The sequence below is a fragment of the Trichosurus vulpecula genome, chromosome 6, assembly GCF_011100635.1.
Source record: "Trichosurus vulpecula isolate mTriVul1 chromosome 6, mTriVul1.pri, whole genome shotgun sequence".
Taxonomy (NCBI): Eukaryota; Metazoa; Chordata; class Mammalia; order Diprotodontia; family Phalangeridae; genus Trichosurus; species Trichosurus vulpecula.
The window spans coordinates 169,000,723-169,028,634 of NC_050578.1; the positions used below are offsets into that span (position 1 = coordinate 169,000,723).

General features: G+C 36.7%; 1 protein-coding gene and 1 pseudogene across 1 annotated transcript; both read left to right on the forward strand.

Annotated features, from left to right (window-relative positions):
• Positions 1–5,753: 5,753 nt before the first annotated feature.
• TLR6 (toll like receptor 6) lies at positions 5,754–22,345 on the forward strand. Its single transcript, XM_036762784.1, is given in 4 exon segments — positions 5,754–5,786; positions 7,057–7,185; positions 19,889–19,963; positions 19,965–22,345. Coding segments are annotated over 2 exon segments (2,412 nt in total). The 5' UTR covers positions 5,754–5,786; positions 7,057–7,185; positions 19,889–19,919; the 3' UTR covers positions 22,333–22,345.
• On the forward strand, positions 14,416–14,877 carry LOC118853000 (annotated as a pseudogene).
• Positions 22,346–27,912: the final 5,567 nt, after the last annotated feature.

The window sequence follows — 27,912 nt, forward strand, 5'->3', positions numbered from 1 at the left end:
GCCTGGGAGAAGCTGGGAGGACCCGGAGGGGGGGCGGGGCCATGGATGGTCTGGGTCTGGATGGGGCAGCCGGCCCCGCCTCCCAGTAGCCTCAAGCCTTAAATGAAAACCCTGCCCCGCCAGCCTAGGGAAAGCCCTAATAAGTGGTGGTTAAAGAGCTCAAAGGCCATCTGGTTCAAGTTCTTCCCAACTCTTCTGAAGCAAACCTTCCGCAGCTGTCCGACTGCCCCAAAGCCCTCATACTTTCGTTTTAGCTCCTGTGACTCCTGGAGAGGTTTGTTAGAACCCTAGAGTGTGGGAGGAAAGGACTCTTCCTCTTTCCCCTCTCTGTTCCTCCCACCGCCCCCCCCCCCCCCCGCAATGAGATCCCTGGAAACATCTTCTCAGACGGAAGATGTAGTTCTCAATTTCTTTCTTTCTTTTTTTCTTAAGGGGAATTTGTTCCTAGGATCAAAGAGAGAGCCGGAAAGGACCGCAGAGAACTTTCAGGCCATTTTCTAGATAAGGCAGTTAAGGCCCGGGGAGGTTAACTTGAATGAGGCCAAACCAGCTGACTAATGGCAGAACCCTAGGACTAGAACCCCATCCTCCTGCATTCCCAGCTCAGTGTTCTTTCCACCATATCGTGTCCGAGTTGAAAAATTTGCCTACTAAGCTCTGTCACTGTTATATTTTACTTGAGCCTTTTCTCTGGGTTTGCTTCCTTTCTTTGTGTAAAAAATACTAGTAATTTTTAAATGCTCAGCTAGAGAGAGAACACACACACACACACACACAAAAAAAAACTGCAGTCAATACACCACTTTGTTGTTATGCCTGATTTTGGTTGGGGACTGTCCCTCCAGAGCAGGAAAATACTGTATTTTAGTCTATGGACTTAAATCTTAGGAAACAAAAGTGAAATTGGATATGCTAGAACCTTGTTACTGCTGCAGAAAAATAATAAGGATAGCGTTTTCTGTTAAATTCTGCTTATACTTAGAGGAGCGACCTTTAATCTGGCCCAGATATAGCGGTATAAACAAGTCTCCAGAGTGTGACATTCTAAAGCAATGGGTAGTTTTATGTGAGAATATAAACCCCTTGAGGGCATGGACTGTTTAGTTTTTGTCTTTGTGATCTGAGCGCCTAGTACTGTGTAAGTGCTTGATAATATTTTCTGAATTTAATTGGTTTTGGTATGTGACTTCTGGCAGGTTCAGTATTTTACATTCACACCTGTTGGCTACTAGCTATACACACACAACTATATATATATATATATATATATATATATATATGTCTGTGTGTACATATAGGTATATGTGTATACATACATATATATATATATATATATATATATATATATACTATAGTGTATATATATATATACACTATAGTAAGAGCTATATTTATTATTTGTTCAGGGTGGTCCCATGGGTACTATAAGAGCGTGATATTTTTTTGTTGAGGATTTAAAATCCTCTCAAATTAGGGGCAGCTAGGTGGCCCAGTGAGTAGAGCACTGCCCTGGAGTCAGAAGGACCTGAGTTCCAATTGGGCCTCAGACACTTGCCACACTTTCTAGATGTGTCACTTAACCCCAATTGCCCTGCCTTTCCCCTTAAAAAAAAAACAAACAAATAAAATCCTTTCAAATTTATTGCCAACTGTAAATTAGCTCCTTTTAATCAGAAAAGGAGTTGGAATAAGAGTGACCTATCCCTTTGTCTTTGGGATTGGTCTACTTGGTCCTCATCCAGAATGAAGGACAAATCACAACTTGAGCTTAGTCTGGGTGAACTCTCCCTACCTATTAATTCCTGGATCTGTGAGGTTCAGGATCAGTAGTTTCTAGACTGTACTCCTGAAAGAACCAACTCATGATGGAATTTGAAATGTTTCCCCCTAGGGTATGGTTTTTCTCCTCTTTCCATGGTGTGCACAACCTCAGATTGTGTATTTAGTTAGTTTCACCCAAATTTTTCCTCTATCTGCCTAGCATCCAATGATATCAGAGGAAAACAATCTGTTTGGAAAGATAAAGAATAAAATCCATCAAAACAAACTTTTGTATCTATCCATATTTTTACTTTGTTATGCCTTTAGATAGCAAAATCTCATTTAATTCAGAATTATACTATGTTATCAAACTGCTTTTCTATTGCCTGTCCTTGATGCCTACTATTTACATAGTGTTCTAATTTGTTGGACCAGCCTACCACAAAAGTGCTACTCTTATTCTTTTATAGGAGTTTTAGTTTGTAAATGAGTTTTAACATATATAGAAATGTCCCACTGCCTTCCCTCCTCCAAAAAAAAAAAAAAGAAAAAGAAAAGAAGAGAAGAAGAAATGTCCCTTCTGTAGGATTAACTTTTATTTTTCTTTTTAAGAAAAATCCTGTGTCCCAAGAAATCTCAAAAAGTTAAAATATATACCAGTTTCACAAATAGATTTACTTTGCCCTACGGATGCTAGCCTCTCAAGTCAGTCCTGAGAACTGCTAAGAAGGCCAAACTGTGTTTCTTGCTGCCACCTGCAGAGAATTGAGAAGCCTCTTACATTTTTATGAGTAAGAATGAATGAGAGGAAGAAGCTAAGCCTTGGTTCTCCTAATAAATGCATAAGTGATGAAGCCCAGCTGCAGGGCATTATGTGTGTTTTTTCATTAGTAACCTTAGGAAAATCACTTAAAATTTTTGTCTCCTTAAAACTGGGAAAATACTGATTAGTAAGATTGATTATTGAATGGTCACTCAACTAAAACATAAAGTTCTATGTGCAGCAAAACTGTAATTGGAATGCTTACAGTATTTTGTTTAATTTAATTTTCAGGCACACTAGACATCTTTTTATTTTGACCTTTGTTCATTTCAAATTCAACAAACATTTTTAATGACCTACTGTGTGCAGAAGCTCTGCTAAATAGGATGTGGTTCCTATAACTTGGTAGGGGAGATAAGATGCATGTAATTTACTATAACACAAAATTATAGGTACAAAATGCCATGTGAGATCATAGGGAGAAAAGGTCCCGACCAACTCAGGGAATCATAGAAGGCTTCATGGAGGGGGTACCATTTGACTCAGGCTTTAAGAGGTGGGGAGGACTTCAAAAGGCAGAAAATGGTTGGGTACTCAAGATGTAGGGAATAATGAGAGCAAAGGCATGGGGGATGGGAAAGCATTAAGCTTTTAGTGGAGGTAAAATCCAATTTGTCTTTAATGAAGTATATGGAGGGAAAGAGTATGAGCTAAGACTGGAAAAGCAAGATGCCACTAGATTATAGAGGACCTTAAACTTCAGTCTAAAGAGTCTGATGTTAATTTAGGAGGCAATCTGGAACCAATCAAGGGTTTCCAGCTGAAGAATAACATAATCAGATCTCTGAATGAAAAAGAAATGGAACAGTAAGGTAAAGAAAAATCTTTTCAGAGTATGTTGGTATTGAAAAGAACTGGTCCTTTCTTGAATGATTCAGGATTTTGCAATGCTTCCAGCCATCATTCTAAACTGGGTGTATATTACTGTAAATTCAGCATAGAAAGGATAGGATATTAGGATAAATATGCACAGATCTTTGGAGAAATCCTGCAAGATACTTTAAAAAAAAATGCTATCTTATTTTGTTATCCTATGTCTCTGTCTCCTAAAATAGGGCATAGGAAAAAAATTCTAGTTAATTAAGGGTTCCAGTAAATCAAAATTTTGTTGAAATGCTAAATGCAGTAACAATAAATCAAGGAAAGGCCAACCCCCCACTCCAGAACACTCAGGCTGCCCAATATAAGGACAGTTTAAAATCCATTCTCTCGCCTCCTCAAATAGATCCCAAAAAGAAATCTCCTAGGAATATTGTCGCCAAATTCCAGAGCTCCCAGATCAAGAAGAAAATATTGCAAGCAGCCAGAAAGAAACAATTTGAGTATTGTGGAAACCCAATCAGAATAACCCAAGATCTGGCAGCTTCTACATTAAGAGATCGAAGGGCTTGGAATACGATATTCCGGAGGTCAATGGAGCTAGGATTAAAACCTAGAATCACCTACCCAGCAAAACTGAGTATCATGCTCCAAGGCAAAATATGGATTTTCAATAAAATAGAGGACTTTCAAGCTTTCTCAGTGAAAAGGCCAGAACTGAATAGAAAATTTGACTTTCAAACACAAGAATCAAGAGAAGCATGAAAAGGTAATCAAGAAAAAGAAATTGCAAGGGACTTACTAAAGTTGAACTGTTTTGTTTACATTCCTACATGGAAAGATGACGTGTATGATTCATGAGACCTCAGTATTAGGGTAGCTGAAGGGAATATGCATATATATATATATATATATATATATATATGTATGTATGTATATATGTGTGTGTGTGTGTGTATATGTTTATGTGTACATATATATATATATAAGTGAATGTGTATGTATGTATATATGTATGTATATATATAAAGAGAGAGAGAGCGCGGACACAGGGTGAGTCGAAGATGAAGGGAAGATATCTAAAAGAAATAAAATCAACTTAAGGGATGAGAGAGGAATATATTGAGAGAGGGAGAGATAGAATGGGGTGGATTATCTCGCATAAAGGTGGCAAGAGGAAGCAGTTCTGTGGGAGGAGGGGAGAGGGCAGGTGAGTGGGGAATGAGTGAATCTTGCTCTCATCAAATTTGACCTGAGAAGAGAATACCATACATACTCAATTGGGTATCTTACCCCACAGGAAAGAAGAGGGAAGAAGATAAAAAAAAGGGGGGGATGATGGAGGGGAGGGCAGATGGGGGTGGAGGTAATCAAAAACAAACACTTTGGAAAGGGGACGGGGTCAAGGGAGAAAATTCAATAAAGGGGGATGGGTTGGGAAGGAGTAAAATATAGTTAGTCTTTCACAATATGAGTATTGTGGAAGGGTTATACATAATGATACACATGTGGCCTATGTTGAATTACTTGACTTCTTAGGGAGGGTGGGTGGGAAGGGAAGAGGGGAGAGAATTTGGAACTCAAAGTTTTAAAAACAGATGTTCAAAAACAAAAAAAAAGTTCTTGCATGCAACTAGAAAATAAGATACACAGGCAACGGGGCGTAGAAATTTTTCTTGCCCTACAAGAAAGGAAGGGAAAAGGGGATGGGAGGGGAGTGGGGTGACAGAAGGAAGGGCTGACTGGGGAACAGGGCAACCAGAATATACGCCATCTTGGAGTGGGGGGGAAGGGTAGAAATGGGGAGAAAATTTGTAATTCAAACTCTTGTAAAAATCAATGCTGAAAACTAAATATGTTAAATAAATAAATTTAAAATAAAAAAAAAATAAAATCCATTCTCTGACCCCTCTTAGACAAATGTTGCCCTAAGAATATTTGTCTCTGAGAGGTTGTGGCTCTCCCCAACACTGAGTCAAATATAGCAATTTACTTTCTGAGAGGAATTTTAAAATGTAATCATTTAAAGTCTGCTTTTATTTGGTAGAAAAGAAGAGATGAACTTTTTTGCCTGACACAAGTTTCTACACAAATTACCCATTTTAATTTTATAACATCCATAAGATCATATATTCAGAGCTAGAAGTAACTCTATAGGTCATTTAGTACAGTGGTTTCAGATAGAAACAGCTGCATATTGATTTATAAAACCACAAATTCACATTATGTTGTATTGTATTTGTATCTATTTTGTTAGATGTTTCCCAATGATACTTTAATCTGGTTCCCACTCAGCTACCAGTTTGACCCTTTTAACCTAGCCTAACTTCTTATTTTGCAGATGAAAGTACTGAGGCCTGGAGAAGTGATGCATTGCTCACAGGTAATCAGGCCCAAAGGCTGGATTCTATTGTAGGTCCCCTAACTCTAAAACCAGCTTCTTTCTCTAATAATAACAGCTTTCAGTTAACAAAATTGCCTAGGTGTATTCTGCAACCCATTCCCTGGTTATGTATTTTGAACCACAGATTGGGCAATGAGTACCTGAAATTTCAGCTAGAAGTGGTAGATGTGAGGGAATACTGGAGCTAGCTCAAATCAGCTAGAGAGAGCTGATTGTTAAATTTTCAATGAGAGTATTTCCACCTTGAAAACTGGCAAACACTACAAATCATGGTTTGATTTATTAATTTACTGACTGTCAAGACTTAAGAAAATGATGAAGAAAATATACATAGTGAAGATTAATTGTAAAAATGTACATTTCCTCTTCCCCTCCCTCTCCCTCCAGATTCACTTATTCAACATTTACTACCATACCCCTGGAAAATATATCTTTATTCTCCTTTTCAGTTTCTCAGAGTAGCAGGTTAAATTTTCTCCTTAGGTCTGGGAAGTCACAAATAGTTCACAAGACTCCTTTTCTTCATCTCTCCTATGTGCTTCAACTTACTAGTTGAAAATACAGTTTTAGAGAAAAATTGTTGTGCCAACTATGCAGAAAGATCTAACAATACATTTTCCCTAATTAATCTATTGGGATCCCTGAAACAAACACAGTATTATTATATTCTTGTAGCAAACAGGGTATGTAAATGATATCTGCTACCTCAAAAATATTAGTCCTGAGCAGAAGCATGACCAACAATTCTTGTGTCATGGGCAAACATCACAAAACGAGCTTGGAAGCCATACAAATTCAGTTAGGCTAAGATCATGGTGAGAGAACTTGGACCTTTGAACACAAGGTTTCATGCGGGAAGGCAGACCCTGGACATCTTCAGGGATGGAAAGACAGGGACCGCAGCTTAGCTAAAAACAGACCTAGGAGAAAGCCAACTAGAATGTGACTCTCGAATGAATTATCCTTGCTAACTAGGTGCTAAACTCTGTTGTTTCTACCTATTAAAAGAGCTCAAGTGTGAGAAGTGTCTAATACATTTTAGCACCCTAGGGGGAAAGCTCTAATTACCCTCCCCTAGTTTTATGCCTATACTATTGAGTAAGGGGCATGTATTGTTTATAGATGAATGTAGAGACAATTCATTTATAAGGTGTAGTTCCATTAAAGTTCAATAGATGGCAGAAAACCCATCAAGGTTTTATTTGGTTGCTTCCTGTAGTTTGAACAGAGTCATGTTTATATTTTTTAGAGAAGTTAGAGGAAACTCTTCTCTTCCTCTGAAGAGAAATCTGGATAACAATGATTGCTCTTACACCTTTTTTCAAATCAAAACTATGAAAGATGAAGAAGGAAATACTGAGGATTATGCAGGAGACAGGTAGGTTTTCTTTACAGTCTGTGTTACTTGAATTGGGGAAATTCAGTTCCTTATAGACCTTTCCTTGGTGTTGACAGAGGAGAGGATGTGTATGTAGTTGGGTGAAAAACAAATACATTTGTTCATTTTACCTGATAGCATCATCCTTTCCCCTGGGCTTGTTAGTCCTGCCTTCTCTCACCTCCTATTAGTGTCCTCTGTTTATTCTGTTTTCCTTTGTGATTTCTTAGAGCAGATAGCAAATCCAGACACATAGCCCTCATCTCATACAACTTTGTGTTGCAGAAATCCACGTGTGTCTTATGTCCTCAACTAGATTGTAAACTTCTTGTACGTCTTGTACAGCTTTGCAGTCCATACAGTGTGTAGTACTTTGCATGTAGTCAGCACTTCTCAGTAAATGTTTGTTGAATGAATTAGTGGTGGTTTCTCTTGAAGAGTCCTTTAAAAAAATTCACCTTTCTTTTTTCCTTTTTATTGTGCCTCCTTTTTCTTCTTGTTCTGTATCTTCTACCATTATACCTATTGTTTCTCCCTCTGCTTAATTACTTTTTTTTGCCTAAAAACTTCCCTTTTCCCAATCTTTCTTTCCTATTTTTAGCCTCCCCCCATTGTCTCCCTCTTGTTTTCTTCCTCTTTCCTTGTAGTTAAAATGTTGATGCTTTAATTTTTTTCTTAGCCTTCAGGAACCAATTGAATATACACACATCTAAGTAACACCTGGGTTGCCATGCCAGGTAGTAAGTACTAGGTGGATGCATGCCATCTTTCCTTAGAGAAGTCCAAGGTTGTGTTCTGTGCCAGTTAGCCAAGTCTGAGCTGGTGAGGAAGAGATATTCGTGCTGCCCCAGAATAGAAATTAGACTCAAAAAGGTTTAGGGGACTATTATTAAACACAAGACTATCTATTGTTATCAGATGAATAAAAATTCAAAATGCAAGGCAGATCCATTGTCAGGATGCAAAGCAGAAGGTCCTGAAACCAAGAAATCTGGTTGTGTCAGAGGGCAGTAGTGAGTTATAGCTGGTGTCCAGTATCAGGGAAGTGTGTTGGCAGCAGATATTTGGGCCAGGATGGAAGCCAAGAATTTTTAAGCCAGGCTGACTGAGGACCTGACTGCATTCTCCCATTTTGATTAACAGTAACTGCTGGATTTGACCTTTGGTGCAGTAGAGCAGAGGGGAGTCTCTGTTGGTCTGTGTTCCTCATCTCTATATAGAAATGTCTTATTTAAATGATCTCAGAGGTAAGTTAGCTATGGGAGCTTTTCAAGGAGAATACCATGGTTGTTAGGCTTGTGTGCTATGAAAATACTTTGGTAGCTATGGAGTAATAAGAGAGGGGTGAGGCTAGGTGCAGGGAGATGGCAGTGACAAAAACAAAATCATCAAACTTCTGGTTAAACATTTTCTTTGAGTCCTGCTCTGTACTAATTGGGGTGCAGATTGTGGCACTCATAATTTAATTGATCTGTGATCTCACCTATGTGGGTGCTCCCTCAATATAGCTTATTCCTGCCCCTCCTCAGCCCTTAGACCACCCTTGTCCATGTCCTTCCAGGATATGTCCATGGCAGGAGGAGAAAGGGGAAATAAATCCACTGGCTGTCCTGACAGACTTCTTTCCATTCTCCTCACAAGATGTAGATCCGGGGGAGCATCCAGTCTATTGGTTACTTCCTCATGATTAGCTTCCAGTTTCCTCTGGTTATGTCTCATCTACATTACATGCTATTCTTTACACAATTCCTCTTGCGCAATTCTTGGTTAGTAATATGATGTAGCATGACCACACCCTGTGCCTCTTCATTTCCTTTTTGGTGACCCTCAACTTTAATTCTTTGGAGACCTAGGATGGAACTTAATGTTTCCTGTACTGCTTGTTAAAAAAGATCTACTTACAATTCTGCTTAATGTTACTAGTCACAAAACTACCATCTCTGTCTTTTCCTGAAAGTTAATAAAGCGTAGTGATTTTGGTGCAAGAGGACCTTGGATTTGAATCCTACCTAGACTAACTACAATACTGGTGCTGGTTATAGTGAGCACTTAAATACTACCTTAAGATTTGCAAAGCACTTTACAAATATCATCTCATTTGACCTTCACAACAAGCCTGGGAGATAGGTGCTACTATCATCTCCATTTTACAGATAAAGAAACTGAGGCATAGAGAAGTTGTGACTTTCTGAGGGTTACACAGCTAGTAAGCATCTGAGGCAACATTTGAACTTGGGTCTTCCCAACTCCAAGTCCAGCACTCTGTCCACTGTGCCACACAAAAGGCAGCTAGCTACTTGGCACAATAGATAGAGCACTAGACTGAGAGTTAGGAAAACCTCAGTTCAAATTCTGACTCAGATACTTACTGGCTGTGTGACCCTGGAAAAATCTCTGCCTCAATTTCCTCAACTGCAAAATGAGTATAATATTAGCACCAGGGTTGTTGTGAGGATCAAATGAGATAATATTTATGGAGTGTTTTGCAAGCCTTAAAGCACTATATAAATGTTATTATAATTATGATGATTATTATTATTTTATACCATTTAGCTGCCTCAGTGCCACTAGTTCCATGATCTTGAGCCAATCATCTCCTGGGGAATTTCAGAGGAATTTCCTCCTTTGTAAAATGAAGGAGCTAGACCAGATGAATTCTAAGGTCCTTCCTGCTCAACAACTGAACTATATATATATATATGTATATATATATATATATATACACACACACACACACACACACACACACACACACACACACATATATTTCCAAGTATTTTTATTAGATTTTTTATCTTTAGTTTACAACACTCAGTTTCACAAGTTTTTGAGTTCCAAATTTTCTTCCCCTCTCCACACCCCCAAGACGGTATGGGATCTGATATATGTTCTACATATACTTTCGCATTAAACTTATTTACACAATAGGTAAGTTGTAAAGAAGAATTATGACCAATGGAATGAATCATGAGAAAGGAGAAACAAAACCAAAAAAAGAGGAAAAAAAAGAGAGCAAATAGTTTGCCTCAATCTGCATTCAGACTCTGTAGTTCTTTCCCTTGATGTGGATAGCTCTCTCTATCATGAGTCCTTTGGAGCTGTCTTGGAACCTTGTGTTGCTGAGAAGAGCCAAATCTATCAAAGTTAGTCATCACAGAAGCAATATGACTGTGGTTGTGTACGATGTTCTCCTGCTTCTGCTCACTTCACTCAGCATCAGCTCATATGTGTCTTTCCAGGTTATTATGAAGTCCATATCTTCCCCATTTCTTATAGCACAATAGTATTCCATTACATTCATATACCTTTTCTTGCCTAAAAACTTCCCCTTTTCCCAATCTTTCTTTCCTATTTTTACCCTCCCCCCATTGTCTCCCTCTTGTTTTCTTCCTCTTTCCTTGTAGTTAAAATGTTAATGCTTGTTTAGCTATTCCCCAAATGATGGAAATCCCCTTGATCTCCAATTCTTTGCACTACAAAAAGAGCTACTATAAATATTTTTGTACATATGGGTCCCTTTCTCACTTGTGTGATCTCTTTGGGATACAGCCCTAGAAGTGGTATTGCTGGGTCAAAGCGTATGCACATTTTATAGCACTTTGGACATAGTTCCAAATTGCTCTCCAGAATGGCAGGATCCATTCACAACTCCTCCAACAATGTAACAGTTGAACTATATATTTTTTAATGACATTGTTAGCTCCTTCCCCATAACTTTTAGAATATTTAGGTCATTCTGATAGATGTCAAGAGCCAGAAACCCTCCTGAGGAAGCATAAAGTATCACAGACCCTCTCAGAGAGCTGAGCAAAGGAAATTGGTTTGAATTGAGAAATTCTGTTAGACATAAAGAGGCACTTCTTAACTGTAATGGTGATTCTACCTTAGAATAGACTTGTTCCTGTCTCCTCAAGCAATTCTTATCCCTTGCCTCCTTAAAAACTGTCTTCTTAATTCACTTTTACTGAGAACCCCCTCCCCCCATCCCTGGTCAACCCCATCTGACTCTAATGGTCTCTTTACAGGGTAACCAACAGGCCTGTGAGTGAGTTAGAGGGATAGCTACCCTAAACATGTGAAGATTAAGCCCCTCCCCATCAGAATGGCCAGATGAGGACAATTTATTCCAGTGGCCGAGAGTACGGCTGAAGCAGGCACTTGCGGAGTGCTTAGAGCTTGGTTAGACATCAAAGACACTAAGGTCATCCACTGCATCCTAGGCTATTGTCAGTTGTTTTGTCTTGCCACTAGACTTCAATGACTTTGGACGAGAGAGTGAGGTTGACGACTGTGTACAACTCTGCCTCTCTTAAATCCAATTCATGGGAAAGTCAAGACATCACCTATGATGTCATTGGTCCGCTTGGAAAACGAAGGATGAACACAATATCGCCTCAATGCTTGTACGTTGAGCATATGGAATATTATTCTTTGCTTGTTGACTGATTTCTTTCTAATGGTCGTAAATCACTTTATGTGTTAATGTGTCATCTCCCCTAGCTAGATTGAAACCTTTGCTGATAGATCCTAGTTGTTAGTGATTTTTTCTTCCTTAAATTACTTCACATGTACTTAACTGTGTATTTGTTGTATTTTTCCAATTGAACTAAGTTCTCTGAGGGCACACATTATTTTGTTTTTCTCCTTATATCCCTGTTGTCTAAATAGTGACTTGCTAATGACTAATATAATCATTTGAGAAACCATTTATCATGTATTTTAAATAAAAATAAGATCTGTTATTGGCATTTTATCAAAATCAAACTTCCCAATGGTTCTGGTTAAGTAGTACAATGGTTCTAAAAATACTTAAGAATTGCAGACCTATACTTCTTTACTGTATATTCCCAACCCAAACTAGTTTCTAAAAGCATAATATGATATTCTGATTTTGAACCTTAAGTGTCTAAAGATTTAACTTCCTTCATCCATGATGAAAAATGCTCTCTGCTTCCAGAGAAATAACTGATGTAATCTGAATACAGACTAAAGCATATTATTTTTTCCTTCCTTTCTTTCCTCACTCTCTCCCACCTTCCCTCCTTTCCTCCCTCCTTCCCTCTTTCCCTTCCTCCTTCCTTCCCTCTTTCTCTTCCTCCTTCTCTCTCTCTCTCTCTCTCTCTCTCTCTCTCTCTCTCTCTCTCTCTTTCTCCCTCCCTCTCTCCCCCCCTTGCACAAAATGACTAATATGAAAATGTTTTACCTGAATATAACCTATATAATATAACCTGTATAACCTATATCAGATTGCTTACCATCTTAGGGAAGAGGGAGGGGAAGGAAGAAGGAATAAAATTTGGAACTCAAAACTGTTTTTTAAAAAACCAAACAAATGGTAAAAATTGTTTTTACCTGTAATTGGAGAGAAAAAAATATTATTTAAAAATAAGGGAAACTAATTATATAGGGGAAAAAAAGATTTAACTTCCTTCAAGTTCAATCCCTTCAGGATTACTTTTTGGGTATCACATTCTGTTTAGAAAACATGAACCATTGCTGAGCCAATCAGGTGAAATGAACACCTTTCCAAAGGGCCAATTCTAGTTCAGCCTGAACCTCACTTTCCTTCTGGTACTGAGTCAGCCATGGTGCTACCTACCTGACAGTATGAACTGAGCTTTCAAGGTAGTATCCAGGGAGGGGAGATTTTCAAAGAATTCTAAAGCTTTTCTCTTCATTTGTGAACTCACTAAAGACACTAATCATTATTTTAAATAAAAATAAAATTTTCACATAATTGACTTTATCAAAAGGTTTGGAGGAAGAGGAAAAAAAGTTTTGGGGGAAAAAGACAAAGTTACTGTTATCTAAGAAATCAAATTCCCTTCTTTAGTGCTTGCTGAGGACTTGGCCATAGTGTCTATCACCTGCATTCCATCTTCTAGTTGTAGCTCCTGGCTCACCAAAACCAAGACACTTTAAAATGTAACAGCTTTATTACTTTCATTTTAAATTTAATTATTTATTTATAACATTGTTTTCTTTTTAAATTTTGAGTTCCAAATTATCTCCCTTTTCCCCATGCCTTCCCATACCCACTGAGAAGACAAGCAATATGATATCAGTTATACATATGAAATCATGCAAAAAAAATTGAGAAAGTGAAAAAAATTTACTTTAATTTGCACTCACATTTCTCTCTCTGGAGAGGGATAACATTTTTTCTTCATGAGTCCTTTGGAATTGTCTTGGATCATTGTGTTGATCGTAGTATCCAAGTCTTTCACAGTTGATCATCATTACAACATCAATGTTACTGTGCATAATGATCTCCCAGTTCTTCTCACTTCACTTTGCATCAGTTCATATAGATCTTGCCATGTTTTTTCTGAAACTACCCCCTCATCATTTTTTATAGCACAATAGTACTCCATGACAATCACATGCCACAACTTGTTCAGCCATTCCCCAATTGATGATTTTCCCCTCAATTTCCAATTGTATGCCATCACAAAAAGAGCTGCTATAAATATTTTTGTACCTATGGGTCCTTTTACTTTTCCTTTGATCTCTTTGGAATACAGACCTACTAGTGGTATTTCTGGATCAAGGAGTATACATAATTTTATAGCTCTTGGGCATAGTTCCAAATTATTCTGCAGAATAGTTGCATCAGTTTACTACTCTACCAACAGTTTATCAGTGTCCCTATTTTCCTCATCTCCTCTAGCATTTGTCCTTTCTGATAGGTGTGAGGAGGTACCTCAGAGTTCTTTTAATTTTCCTTTTCTAATGAGAAGTGTTTTAGAGATTTTTTTCATATGACTATAGATAGCTTTGATTTCTTCTTCAGAAAATTGTTTGTTTTATTAATTCAATTAAATTAACAATTAAATTATCAAATTTAATCAATTTTATCAATTAGGGAATGACTCTCATTTTTATGGATTTGAATCAATTCTCTATATATTTGAAAAATGAGGCCTCTCTCAGAAAAACTTGCTGTAAAATTTTTTGATATTACTTCTTTGTCTATGGTACTTTTTGCAAAATGTAGTTTCCCTGATTATCTCTTTTAATTAGGTCTGGTTTTGCTTTTGCTTTGTCTGAGATCATGATTCTTGCCCTTGACTTTTTTATTTCAGCTGAACCATATTAGATTTTGCTTCAGCCCTTTATTTGAACTCTTTCTATGTATTTCTGTTTCAAGTGTATCTATTATAAACAATATATTAAGTGCCCTCACCTTGGTTGCATCAGCCATGGCCATTTTCATCTTTCCATTGGGCCATGGGGTTTACATTTGCTGCCTTCTGCTACATGCTGGTGCTGCTGCTAACCCCCTGCACTCATCTTCTTTGCCATCTGGCTCATTATAGCATTTGATGAACTGAAGACTGATTACAAGGATCCCATAGACCAAAGTAATATACTCAACCCTCTTGTATTTCCAGAATATCTCGTCCATGCTTTCTTCTGTGTCATGTTTCTCTGTGCAGCAGAATGGCTTACACTGGGTCATATACTCTTGTTGTATCATATTTGGAGCTATATGAATAGACCAGTGATGAGTGGACCAGGACTCCATGATCGTACAACCATTATGAATGCAGATATTCTAGAATACTGTCAGAAAGAAGGATGGTGCAAATTAGCCTTTTACCTACTATCATTTTTTTACTACCTATATGATGTGATGTATGTTTTGGTGAGCTCTTAAGATGATGTACAACAGACTCAGTCCAGTTAAGTGCATGCGAAAGCCACAAAGTGAAAGGACTCTGTCCAACAAGAACCTGATTCCAAGATTAGCTTATGGAATATGATCAATTACTTTAAAAAAGACTATTTATTTTTAAAATGTTTTCACATTTTTGAATTGTGGACTTTTTCCTATGTCATGCTTTAACAAAGAAATTAAATAGAATTACATATAAATGAGTATAAAATGATTACTTCTGTTTATGGACAGGTTTGAACTTGTACTCCCCAGGAATAGCCATGATTTTCTGAATAAGTGTGTTAATTACTGACTGTCCTTAGTCTGATGAAAGTTTTTGTTTACAGGAGCTTTTATTATCTTGTTTTGGTTTTACTGAAATACCGACTGATTATAAACTAGCTGTAGAGAACAAATACTTTTGAAGGACTGAAAGCTTTGTATATGTGACCTCGTGGGAAGCCTCATAGGTTTCTTCATATATCATGTAGAAGATCACATGGATATATTTGCAGATGTAACGATGGTGGGATTTTTTTCTTAACATTTAAATATTAGCCCTATATATTGTATGACCTAGGAATTTCCCATAATAGTTCCATAAAATTCATATACTTTAATTCTTAAGTGTAAGTGAATCTATTGAGAATATATACTAAATTATCTTGGAATGCATTTAAAGTTATTTCAAATGTTTTCACTTGTAGCAATCAATAAGAAATTTGGTATTCTAATTATTGTTACAATCTAGTGATAAAAGATATTCTTAAGGACTTGCAAGTTATACCTTAGATGTTCAGAACAGAAAATGAGAGAGAAAATTTTGTAACTATCCCGCTTATTCCTTAGTGCAATACATAAAAGTCTGAAATTAAGACTTCTTTTCAGTGCATTGTTTTAAAGATTGCAGATAGCTACTTAAAATTGCTTAATCTACGACTACAATAAATGCATATTAGTTATAGTTTAAACAAGTGTTATGTTTGTTTTTGTTTTTAAATTTCATTCCTGACTCTGAAAGGGACATTTAAAATTTCTAGGCACTAATCCTTGATTTTCTTTTGCCATTTTAGTGGTATGTGTTTTATATAACAAATTCATGAAATCTATATTTTTTCCCATTTTTGAGAGTTAAAATGATACTTTAAAAATTTTTAATGTTTTTTTTAAAATAAACTGATTTCTGGTAAAATTCTTTTATCTAGACTGCTGCCTTCTCATCTGTAGTGGTTTTTATAAATCATAGTCACTTCAAGTTTAATAAATGTCCTTGTGATTTAACTGGCATCAGAAAGTTGAGGAAAGTGTATATAGAGTGACTTCTTAGAGTTTTAAATAGCCTAAATTATTTGAATACATTAAAATAAATATAACTTTACTTTTTCCTAATATATATATGTATACATATGTGTGTATATGTATATACATATGTGTACGTATGTATGTGTATGTGTGTGTATGTATATATATATATGGATTCCTGGCTTTGAATCCTTACTGCTATCTGTTTCTGTTTTATGGGTTAGCTCATCCCATTCATATTCAGTTATGAATACTGTATATTTCCCTCTATCCCATTATCTTCTGTTTTTTCCTTTCTCTCTCTCTCTCGCTCTCTCTCTCTTTATCCTATCCCTCCTCAAAAATCTATTTAGCTTCTAACCACTGCCTCCCTTAATCCACTTTCCCTTTTACAACCTCCTCCTCTTCTCTTATTACTTTCCCTTCCTATTTCCCTATTGGGTAAGATACATTTCTATACACAACTGAGTGTTTATATATATTCTTCCCTTTTTGAACCAGTTATGATGAGAATGAAGTTCAAGCATTGCCCACCACCCTTCCGCTCATCTTCCCCTCCACTCCAACTCTTCCTTGTGTGTCTCTTTTATGTGAGAAAATTTTCCCCATTCTACTTCTCCCTTCCTCTTCTCCCAGTGAACCCCTATTTCTCCCCCTTTCATTTTTTTTAGAATATTCTAACATAATCATGCCCTCTATCTATATAAACTCCTTTTAACTGTCCTAATAATGATAAAGTCCTTTAGGGGTTATGTGAATAATCTTCCCCTGTGGGAATGTAAACAGTTAAACCCCATGAAGTCCCTTATGGTTTCTCTTTCATGTTTACCTTTTTTATGCTTCTCTTGGGTTTTGTGTTTGAATGTCAAATTTCCTGTTTAGCTCTTTCTATTTACCTTTTCATCAGGAATGCTTGGAAGTCCTCCATTTCTTTAAATATCCACCCACTCCTCCTGAAGGATTGTATTTAGTTTTGCTGGGTAGGTGATTCTTGGTTGTAATCCTAGCTCCTTTGCCTTCTAGGATATCATATTCCAAGACCTGTTCTCTTTTTCCCTTGGAAGCCACTAAATCTTGTGTGATCCTGAGTGTTGCTTCATGACATTTGAACTGTTTCTTTCTGGCTGCTTACAATATTTTCTCCTTGACTTGGGAGCTCTGGAATTTGGCCATAGATTTCCTAGGAGTTTTCATTTTGGGATCTTTTTCAGGAGATGATTGGTAGATTCTTTCAATTTCTATTTCACCCTCTGGATCCAAGAGTTCAGCTGGGATGCTGCCTTTAATCTACCATCTTGGCTCCACCCTCCCAGTTTTCCTTCATAATTTCTTAAATTATGATATCTAGGCTTCTTTTTTTTAAAAAAAAAATCATTCCTTTCAGGTAGTCCGATAATTCTTAAGTTATCTCTCCCTTAATCTATTTTCCAGGTTGGTTGCCTTTCTGATAATTTATTTCACATTTTGTTCTATTTTTTCATTCTTTGGACTTTGTTTTATTGTTTCTTGATGTCTCACAGAATGGAGTCATTAGCTTCCATATGCCCAATTCTAATTTTTAAAAGGCTCATTTTCTTCTATGAGCTTTTATACCTTTTTTTCCATTTGGAAAGCAATCCTGCTTTTTAAGGAGTTCATTTTTTCAGTGACTCTAAAGTCTTTTAAGACCCTGAAAACGTTTAAAAATGTGTTCTATATTTCTCTGTCTTTATGAGTAGAGTATACAAAACATCCTTGTGTTTTGCTACAATACATTGATATGTTCACACATTATTAAAGTGAGTTGGACCTGTTTGCCTCCATGCTATATATTCCATGACTTCTATACCTTTCAAATTTGCTTTTCTTCAGACCATTAATAAAGTAATATTTTAGCATTTATAAAGTACTTTATATATGTTATCTTGTTTAAATCTAAGAGCTATTCTCTGATGAAACTTTACATAAGTAGCTTCCCCTTCAGGCACTATGAGAATGTCTTCAGTTTTATGATTCCAAGGTTCAAGGGATATCCTGTGAGATACCTAAAATTCCTAATGGGATGCATTCCTAAAATTATGTAGCTCATGAGACTCTACTGTTACCATTAAAAATCAGCTAGTAAACACTAGGCAAAGGCATTTACTAAGATGTCATGGTAAGAAGAATTGCTGTATGGCATTCTCCCATAAATCTGAGACATACTATCTCACAAATATACCCAGTGCCTATCGAAAGACTAGACACAACTTTAGGGAGTAGTGATAGTGAGGTGCATGCACAGGGATACAACCGGTCAAGGCAAATTGTACCTCCAATATTTGAAGGTCCCAACGTCCTTTCTTAGTGTTGTCCTTACAATGCTCCACCCTGAATGCAGCATCTCTGTGGGGGAGGTCCCTCAGCTGGGCCCCATGACTCTTCTCCTGTCTGCTTTTTAACTCCAAGCTGTCAGAGCTAATTCTCCTTTTAATCCACAATTGACTCTTTTCTGCTGCTAGGGGTCACAATCCTTAAAGCTGCTTCTTGCCCTGAATGTTTCTCTTTCTTTGTGTCTCCTGACAGAGTATGTATCAGTGTTCCATGCTGGATGTGTTGGTCTCTTCCTGGGTAAGTATCTGCACTGCAAGATTAGAAATGGGGAAAATGAGAGGGCAAGAAGAGAGAAAATACTTCTTCCTCATCTCCTCACCTCCTGCTGTGCCTTTTGGTGCATGTTCAGGGGCCCTGCACCACCGAGCTGCTCTCTATCTTGAACTGGCAAGCCTGAGAGATTCCATTTTTTAAAGGCCACCATGGGCATCACCATTATTCAGCTAGCTAGTGGCCAGCTGCCCTTTCCATTTTGTTTTGTGATCTGCTTCGTACTTTATAAAGGGATACCCAGACTTAGACTATACTTTGTTAACATGTTACCATCACATTATCTCTGTTATTGAGATAAAGTAGTAGTAGATAAAGTAGTAGATATACCTGTAGTCTCTACCTCACAGTGTTGTTGTAAGTACTGTAGATATAATTATTTCATTTCACAGATGAGGAAACTGAGGTTCGGAGAGGTTAAATGTTTTTTACCTATGGTCCTAGGATTTTCACCTAAGGCTTCCTGACTCTAAGACAAACTTCCTATCTCCTATGTAATGGTGTCTCTGCAATTTATAGGAAAGGAAACTGAGGCACAGAGAAGTCAAATAACGTGTCTAAAAATCATTTAATTGGTAAATTATATAGAGTACTAAATATAGAATTATCAGAAACCTGGGTACCTCTGACACTTGTTAGATGTGTAATTATGGGCAAGTCACCAGAGAAATAGTGTGGCATAGAGAATAAGATTGTAGAACTGCAATCAGGAAGACCTAAGTTCAAGTCCCACACCAGACATTTCTTAGCTGTGTGACCCTGGGCTAATCACATAATCTCTCTGAGTCTCAGTTTCTTTATCTACAAAATGAAGGAGTTAGACTAGATGGCCTTTGAGAGCCTCAGCAGTGCAAAATCTATTATTCCCTGAAGTCACTTAACCTCTCTCAACCTCAGTTTTTTATACATAAAACAGAGACATCAATACCTTTGCTCTCTACCTAACAGGGTTCCTGTGGGAATCAAGTGAGCTAGTGTATTGTAGGCACTTTGTGGGCTTTAAATTACCATATAAATACCAGCCATTATTGTATTGGGTAAGATGGAGTAACATACCAGAACTTTATTATTATGAATTAGTATTCATTCAACACATATGTCATGTGGATTTTGTTCTAGAATTTGGACCTGTATTGAAATACTCTAAAGAATGACAGTGACCCTTAAGGATGTCCACGGCAACACTATGGCTAATCCCACCAATCATCAGAACATTTCGTTTCGTTTACATCTTCATGTTGATCCTTGGGAGCAGAATCCAACATTCTTTGGAAAATGCATTTGTGGGTAACTATTCAAACAACTTTCTCAGGCATGTTCCAAGACTCCTGTCATCAAAAACAACAGTCTTAGATCTGTCACTAAACAATATAGCTGAGCTTCAGATTGAAGACTTCAAACCTCTACCAAAGCTGAGAGTTTTAAAACTTTCTCATAATAGGATCCAATACCTCGATATCAGTGTGTTCAAATTCAACCAGGATCTGGAATACTTGGATTTATCCCACAATAAGTTATGGAAGATTTCGTGCCATCCTCTCCTGAATCTCACATATTTAGATCTCTCATTCAATGAATTCAAAGACCTCCCCATCTGTGAGGAATTTGCCAACATGTCCCAACTAGATTTCCTGGGATTAAGTACTACAAGTATACAAAAATCAGACTTACTACCAATTCACCATTTGAATCTAAGTAACATCCTGCTAGACCTAGAAAGATTTTATGGGAAAAAAGACAAACTGGAGAGCCTTCCAGTTTTGAGCACAAAGGTACTACAAATTATCTTCCCTCCAAATAGAGCATTCTTTGTCCAACTGAATATGTCAGTGAGCAACTTAAGAAGTTTAGAACTAACTAATATTAATTTGGATAATAATAATTGTTTTATTTTTGCTGGTTTTTTATCAGAAGTAATTAATAATTCAAGATTTCTGAATCTTACCCTCTACCATGTTGAAACTACTTGGAAATGCTTTGTGGAAATTCTTCAATTTCTTTGGCAGAAACCCATAGAATATCTTTATATTTACAACTTAACATTGGTGGGAAAAATTGATCATGAGACATTTACATATAATGAAACTTCACTGAAAGGGCTAAAAATAGAACTTTTTACCATCAAAGTTTATATATTTTCACAACCAGATTTGTATCGTATCTTTTCAGAGATGAACATAAAAATGTTAATACTATTGAATAGCCGTATATTGCATATGCTTTGCCCTTCTAACCCTAGCCCATTTCAGTATTTGGATTTTGCTGACAATCTTTTCACAGAGAGTCTTTTCCAAGATTGTGATAACTTAAACCTCTTGCAAACGCTTATTTTACAAAAGAACAAATTTAAACACCTTTCCCAGATAGCTCAAATGGCAGAGAAAATGAAGTCTCTGAAACATCTGGACTTAAGCCAGAATTCTATCAGTTATGATGATAATGAAAACTGCAATTGGACTGAAAGTCTGTTGATCTTAAATTTGTCATCCAATGAGCTCACTGACTCTGTCTTCAGATGTTTACCTCCCAATATCATAGTGCTTGATCTACATAGAAACAATATCAGGAGCATCCCTAAACATATGTCCAACCTGGAAACTTTGCAAGAGCTAAATATTGCTTTTAATTCTTTAGCTGATCTTCCAGGGTGCAGTACTTTTAGTAGCCTTTCTGTACTGGTAGTCAGAAATAATTCAGTTTCCAGCCCATCTGCTCACTTCTTCAATAGCTGTCAGAATATTAAATCACTACAAGCAGGAGACAACCCATTCCAATGTACCTGTGAGCTAAGAGAATTTAGAGAAAACATAGCCACATTATCAAACAAAGTGGTACATGGATGGCCGCATTCATATACGTGTACCTTTCCAGATAGCTATAAGGGGACACAGTTAAAGGATTTTCACTTGTCTTCCTTCTCGTGTAATTTAGTTCTGTTGGTTATCACTGTTGTGATGATTGCCTTAGTTCTGGTGATTGTTACAACTTTTTTGTGCATCCACTTTGACTTCCTATGGTATCTGAGGATGATATCTCAGTGGACTCAGACACGACACAGAGCTAGGAACATCCCCGTAGACAAACTTGAAAGAACGTTCCAGTTTCATGCTTTTATTTCATACAGTGAACTGGACTCTGCCTGGGTGAAGCATGAGCTGCTTCCAAACCTAGAGGGTGAAGACCTAAGGATTTGCCTTCATGAGAGAAACTTTGTCCCTGGAAAGAGTATTGTTGAAAACATTATAAACTGTATAGAGAAAAGCCACAAGTCCATCTTTATTTTGTCCCCCAACTTCATTCAGAGTGAGTGGTGCCATTATGAGCTTTACTTCGCTCACCACAAACTTTTTCATGAAGGTTCATGTAACTTAATCCTCATCTTACTGGAACCAATCCCACAGGATGGCATTCCTGCCCGGTATCACAAGCTGAAAGCTCTCATGGCACAGAGAACTTATTTGGAATGGCCCAAGGAGAAGAGTAAGCAAGTGCTCTTTTGGGCCAACATCAGAGCAGCATTTAATGTGAAATTAGCATTAGTTAAAGAAGATGATGACATTTAGATAATTTAAAATTTTTCATTATGTAAAATTATCATGAATAAAATATATTGTGTATCTACTTAATTGTGTGACTTGCTTGGTATTTTTATGTCCATAGCAATATTATAATTGATTTCACCTTGTTTATTTAGTTTAATGAGGTTGAACTGGACCTATGATCTAAGAGATTTAGAGAACTCCATCTGCATGTTGTCTGGGGGCACTTGGAGACTAAGCAACTGGGTTGTGGTCACACAGTATTTTTCAGAGATGGGACTTGAATCTAGGTTCTCCTATCTCTTAGGCTCTCTATCTACTACACAATGTTTCCCCTGAGATTTCATTTAATACTTTAAAAAGTCTGTGGTTTTGATAGTGTGAGTAATACTGTTTCTGCTGGTGCAGATTCCAACTCTACCATGCTTGATATGTATGACTTTTCTGTATTTTTCATAAAGCCTTCAAAGTATATACCCAGAAGGCCTTCTAATTTTTCTTTTAGTGTCTGGGGACACCAGTGTGTCACCAACAGTGTATATTCAGTGTCTGTTATCCTCACTCCATGATACATCCACCTCCTTTTTCACTCAAACATATCTTGAGTAGAGTATTTTATGTAGCTTCTTATAGATAAGTTATCATAAGTAACATGCTCCAGCCTCCTAAAAGTCACCATGCATCTTTCCATTGTCCTTTGGGTCAATTGCTGTGTTTCTTTCGTAATTATTTCATAATTTGCAGTTATGATTCAGGAAGGTCTGGGTTTACATTCAGTCTCTGAAACTAACTATGTGACCATGGGCAGGTCACTGAACTTCTCTGAAATGGAATTATCTGCAAAAGGGGATAATAAAGTCACTACTCTGGCTTCAGAGTGTAGTTGTGAGGCTTAAGTAAGATTTATGTAAAGCATTTTGGAAACCTTAAAGTGCTCTCTCTGTCTCTATATGTCTCTATCTCTGTCTCTCTTTCTATGTGTCTCTATCAATAGCAAGTCAAATGAGATCATGTGTATGTAGTAGTAGTAGTAGTAGTAGTAGCAGCAGTAGTAGTAGTAGTAGTAGTTGTAAGAGACAGAATTTGAACTCAGGTCTTCTTGATTCTAAGTCCTCCACCCTGGCCAAGTTCATCAATAATAAATGTACTTAAAAGTATGAATAAGGAGTACAACAATGTCAAAACACCTGTGGGCAAAACCTCAAAGGAAAATGGGAAGTGGTCTCAAGCCTAGAAAGAACTTATGGAATAGCTCAAAAAGGAGCTTTAAAATCATATGAGAGATAGAAGAAAAATAGGGAAAAAAATGAGAATGATGCAAGAGAAATATGAAAAAAGAGTCAAAACTTTGGAAAAGGAACACCGTTGCTTAAAAAGTAGAATTGGCTAAATGGAAAAGGAGATATAAAAATCCACTGAAGAAAACAATTCCTTAAAAAGTACAATTAGCCAAATGGAAAAGAAAGTACAAAAGATAATTTAAAACTACACCTTAGAAGTCAGAATTGGGCAAGTGGAAGCTAATGACTCTATGAAACAACAAGAATCTATCAAACAAAATCAAAAGAATAGAAAAATGAAAGAAAATATAAAATACCTCATGGGCAAAAAAAAGTGACCTGGAAAATAGATCTGAGAGAGACAATATCAGAATCATTGGACTATGTGAAAGCTGTATTCAAAAGGAGGACCTGGACAGCAACTTTCAAGAAATTATCAAGAAATCCAGCCCTCATGTCCTGGAACCAGAGGGCAAAATAGGCATTGAAAGAATCCACCACTGACCTCAGGAAAGAGATCCCAAAATAAAAACTCCAAGGAACATTGTAGCCAAATTTTAGAACTATCAGGTCAAGGGAAAAATACTACAAGTGTCCAGAAAGAAACAATTCAAATATTGGCGAGTCACAATCAGGATTATACAGTACTTGGCAGCTGCAACATTAAAGGACCAGAGATCCTGGAACATGATATTCTGGAAGGCAAAGAATCTAGGACTACAACCAAGAATCACTTGCCTGGAAAAATTAAGCATAATACATCAAGGGAAAAATGGTCATTCAGCAGAATAGAGGGATTTCAAGCTTTCATAAGATCAGAAGTAAACCAAAAATTTGACCTCCAATATCAAGACCCAAGAGAAGCATAAAGAGGTACAAGGGGGAAAGAAAACATAGGGGATTCAATGGAGCTGGACTATTTGATGATACTGGTAATTCTTGAAAATTGCATCACTAATAGTACAGCTGGAAAGAATATACATGAGCAGAAGGTATGAGTATAAGGTGAATTGGAGGGAATGGCATAAAAAAATTTAAAGGATGAGAAAGCAGAGTGGAATGGGTGCAGAGGAAAAGGAGAGGAGGAATGGGATAAATTATTTCACATGAAGAGACACTAAGGACCTATTTCAGGAGGGGAAAATTGGAGAGAGGGCAAAGAGCAGCACTTGAACCTTGCTCTCATCAGTACTAACTCAAAGAGGGAATAATATACAGATTCAGTTAAATATAGAAATCTATCTTACCCAACAAGTAAGTAGGAGGGGAAGAGATCAAGTAAGGGGGGAGGGTAGGAACTGACCGAAGGAAGGGCAAATCAGAGGAGTTGGTGGACAGAAGCAATACGCTGATGAGGAGGGAAAGGGCAAACAGAGAGGACAAACAAGAGGAAGAATAGGATGCAGGGAAATACACAGTAATCACAACTGAATGGGAATGAGATGAACTCTCCTAAAAATAGAAATAGATAGCAGAATGGATCAAAAACCAGAATCCTATGATATGTTGTTTACAAGAAACACACTTGAAGCAAAGAGAGACACACACACACACAGAGTAAAGGTAAGGGGCTGGAGCAAAATCTATTATGCTTCAATTGAAATAAAAAATAGGCAGGGGTAGCAATCTTGATTTTAGGAAGAGTAAAAGTAAAAACAGATCTAATTAAAAGAGATAGGGAAACTACATCTTGCTAAAAGGTACCATAGACAATGAAGCAATATCAATATGAAACATATATGGATGAAGTGGTATAGCATCCAAATTCTTAAAGGAGAAGTTAAATGAGTTACAGGAAGAAATAGCAAAACTATACTATTGGGGGATCTCAACTGTCTCCTCTCAGAACTTGATAAATCCAGCCAAAAATAAGAAAGAAACTAAGGAGGTAGATAGAATATTAGAAAAGTTAGATATGACAGACTTTGGAGAAAACGGAATAGGAACAGAAAGGAATATACTTTTTTCTCAGCAAAAGATGGCACCTACACAAAAATTGACCATGTAATAGAGCCTAAAAACCTCAAAATCAAATGTGAAAAGGCAGAAATAGTAAATGTATTCTTTTCAGATCATAATACAACACATTCAGCAAAGGATGGTGGAAATCTAGATTAAAAATTAATTGGAAACTAAATAATCTAATCCTAAAGAACAAGTGGGTCAAAGAACAAATTGAACAAACCATTAAAGAACTCCCTAGGAAAAAAATCCCCAGGGTCGGATGGGTTCACAAGTGAATTCTACCAAACATTTAAAGTACAATTAATTCTAATACTATGTAAACTATTTGGAAAAATAGGCAAAGAAGGAGTCTTGCCAAGCTCCTTTTATGACTCAAATATGGTACTAATACCTAAACCAAAAAGAGCTAAAACAGAAAAAGAAAATTATAGACCAATTTCCCTAGTGAAAATCAATGCAAAAATTTTGAACAAAACACTAGCAAGGCAATTACAGCAATACGTTACAAGGATTATGACCAGGTGGGATTTATACCAGGAAGGCAAAGTTAGTTCAATATTAGGAAAACTATCAATAAAATTGACCATATCAATGATAAAACCAACAGAAATCATACGATTATCTCAATAGAAGCTGAAAAAACTTTTGACAAAATATAGTACCTGTTCCTATTAAAAACAGTAGACAACATAGGAATAAAGGGAGTGTTCCTTAAAATGATAAGCAGTATTGATCTAAAACCATCAGCAAGCATTATCTGTAATGGGGATAAGGCAGAAACCTTCCCAATAAGATCAGGGGTGAAGCAAGGGTGCCCATTATTACCACTATTATTCAATATAGTACTAGAAATGTTAGCTATAGCAATAAGAGAAGATAAAGAAATTGAAGGAATTAGAATAGGCAATAAGGAAACAAAACTATAACCCTTTACAGATGATATGATGGTATGCTTCAAGAACCCTAGAACATCAACTAAAAAATTACTTGAAATAATTAACAACTTCAGGAAAATTGCAGGATATAAGATAAACCTACATAAATCATCAGCATTTCTTTATATGACCAACAGAGCCCAGCAGGAGGAGACAGAAATTTGATTTAAAATAACTATAAAGAGGATAAACAATAAAAAAATTAGGAGTCTTCCTGCCAAGACAAACCCAGGAACTATGAATACAACTAAAAAATACTTTTTACACAAATAACGTCAGATCTAAACAATTGGAAAAATATCGATCACTCATGGGTAGGCTGAGCTAATATAATAAAAAGGACAATTCTACCTAAACTAATTTACCAATTCAGTGCAATACCATAGAGCTAGAAAAAATAATAAAATTCATTTGGAAGAACAAAAGGTCAAAAATTGCAAGGGAATTAATGAAAAAAAATACAAAGGAAGGTGATCTAGCAATACCAGATCTCAAACTGTATTATAAAGCAGTAATAATTGAAACTATCTGGCACTGGCTAAGAAATAGAGTGGTGGATCAGTGGAATAGATTAGGTACACAGTGGTCAATGACTATAGTAACCTAGTGTTTGATAAACCCAAAGAACCCAGCTTTTGGCATAAGAACTCACTATTTGACAAAAACTGCTGAGAAAACTGGAAAATAACAGGACACAAACTAGGTATAGACCAGCATCTCACACCATATACCAAGATAGGGCCAAAATGGGTGCATGATTTAGACATAAAGGGTGACACCATAAGCGAATTAGAAGAGCAAGGGATAGTGTACCTGTTAGATCTATGAAGAGGAGAAGAATTTGTGACCAAGAGATAGAGAACATTATGAAATGCAAAATAGATAATTTTGATTATATTAAATTAAAAAGCTTTTGTACAAACAAAATGAATGCACCCAAGATTAGAAGGAAAGCAGAAAGCTGGGAAAGAATCTTTACAGCAAGTGTCTCTGGTAAAGGCCTCATTTCTCAAATATATAGAGAACTGAGTTAAATTTATAAGAATACAAGCCATTTCTCAATTGATAAATGGGCAAAGAGTATAAATACGCAGTTTTCAGATAAAGAAATTAAAGCTATCTAAAGGCATATGAAGAAGTGCTCTAAATCACTTTTGATTAGAGAAATGCAAATTAAAACAACTCTGAGATACCACCTCACACCTATCAGATTGGCTACTATGACAAAAAAAGAAAAATGATAAATGTCGAAGAGAATGTGGGAAAATTGGGACACTGATGCACTATTGGTGGACTTGTGAAATGATCCAACCATTCTGGGGAGCAATTTGAAACTATGCCCAAAGGGCAATCAAACTGTGAATACCCTTTGATCCAGCAATACCACTAGTAGATCTGTATTCCAAAGAGATCATCAGAAAGGG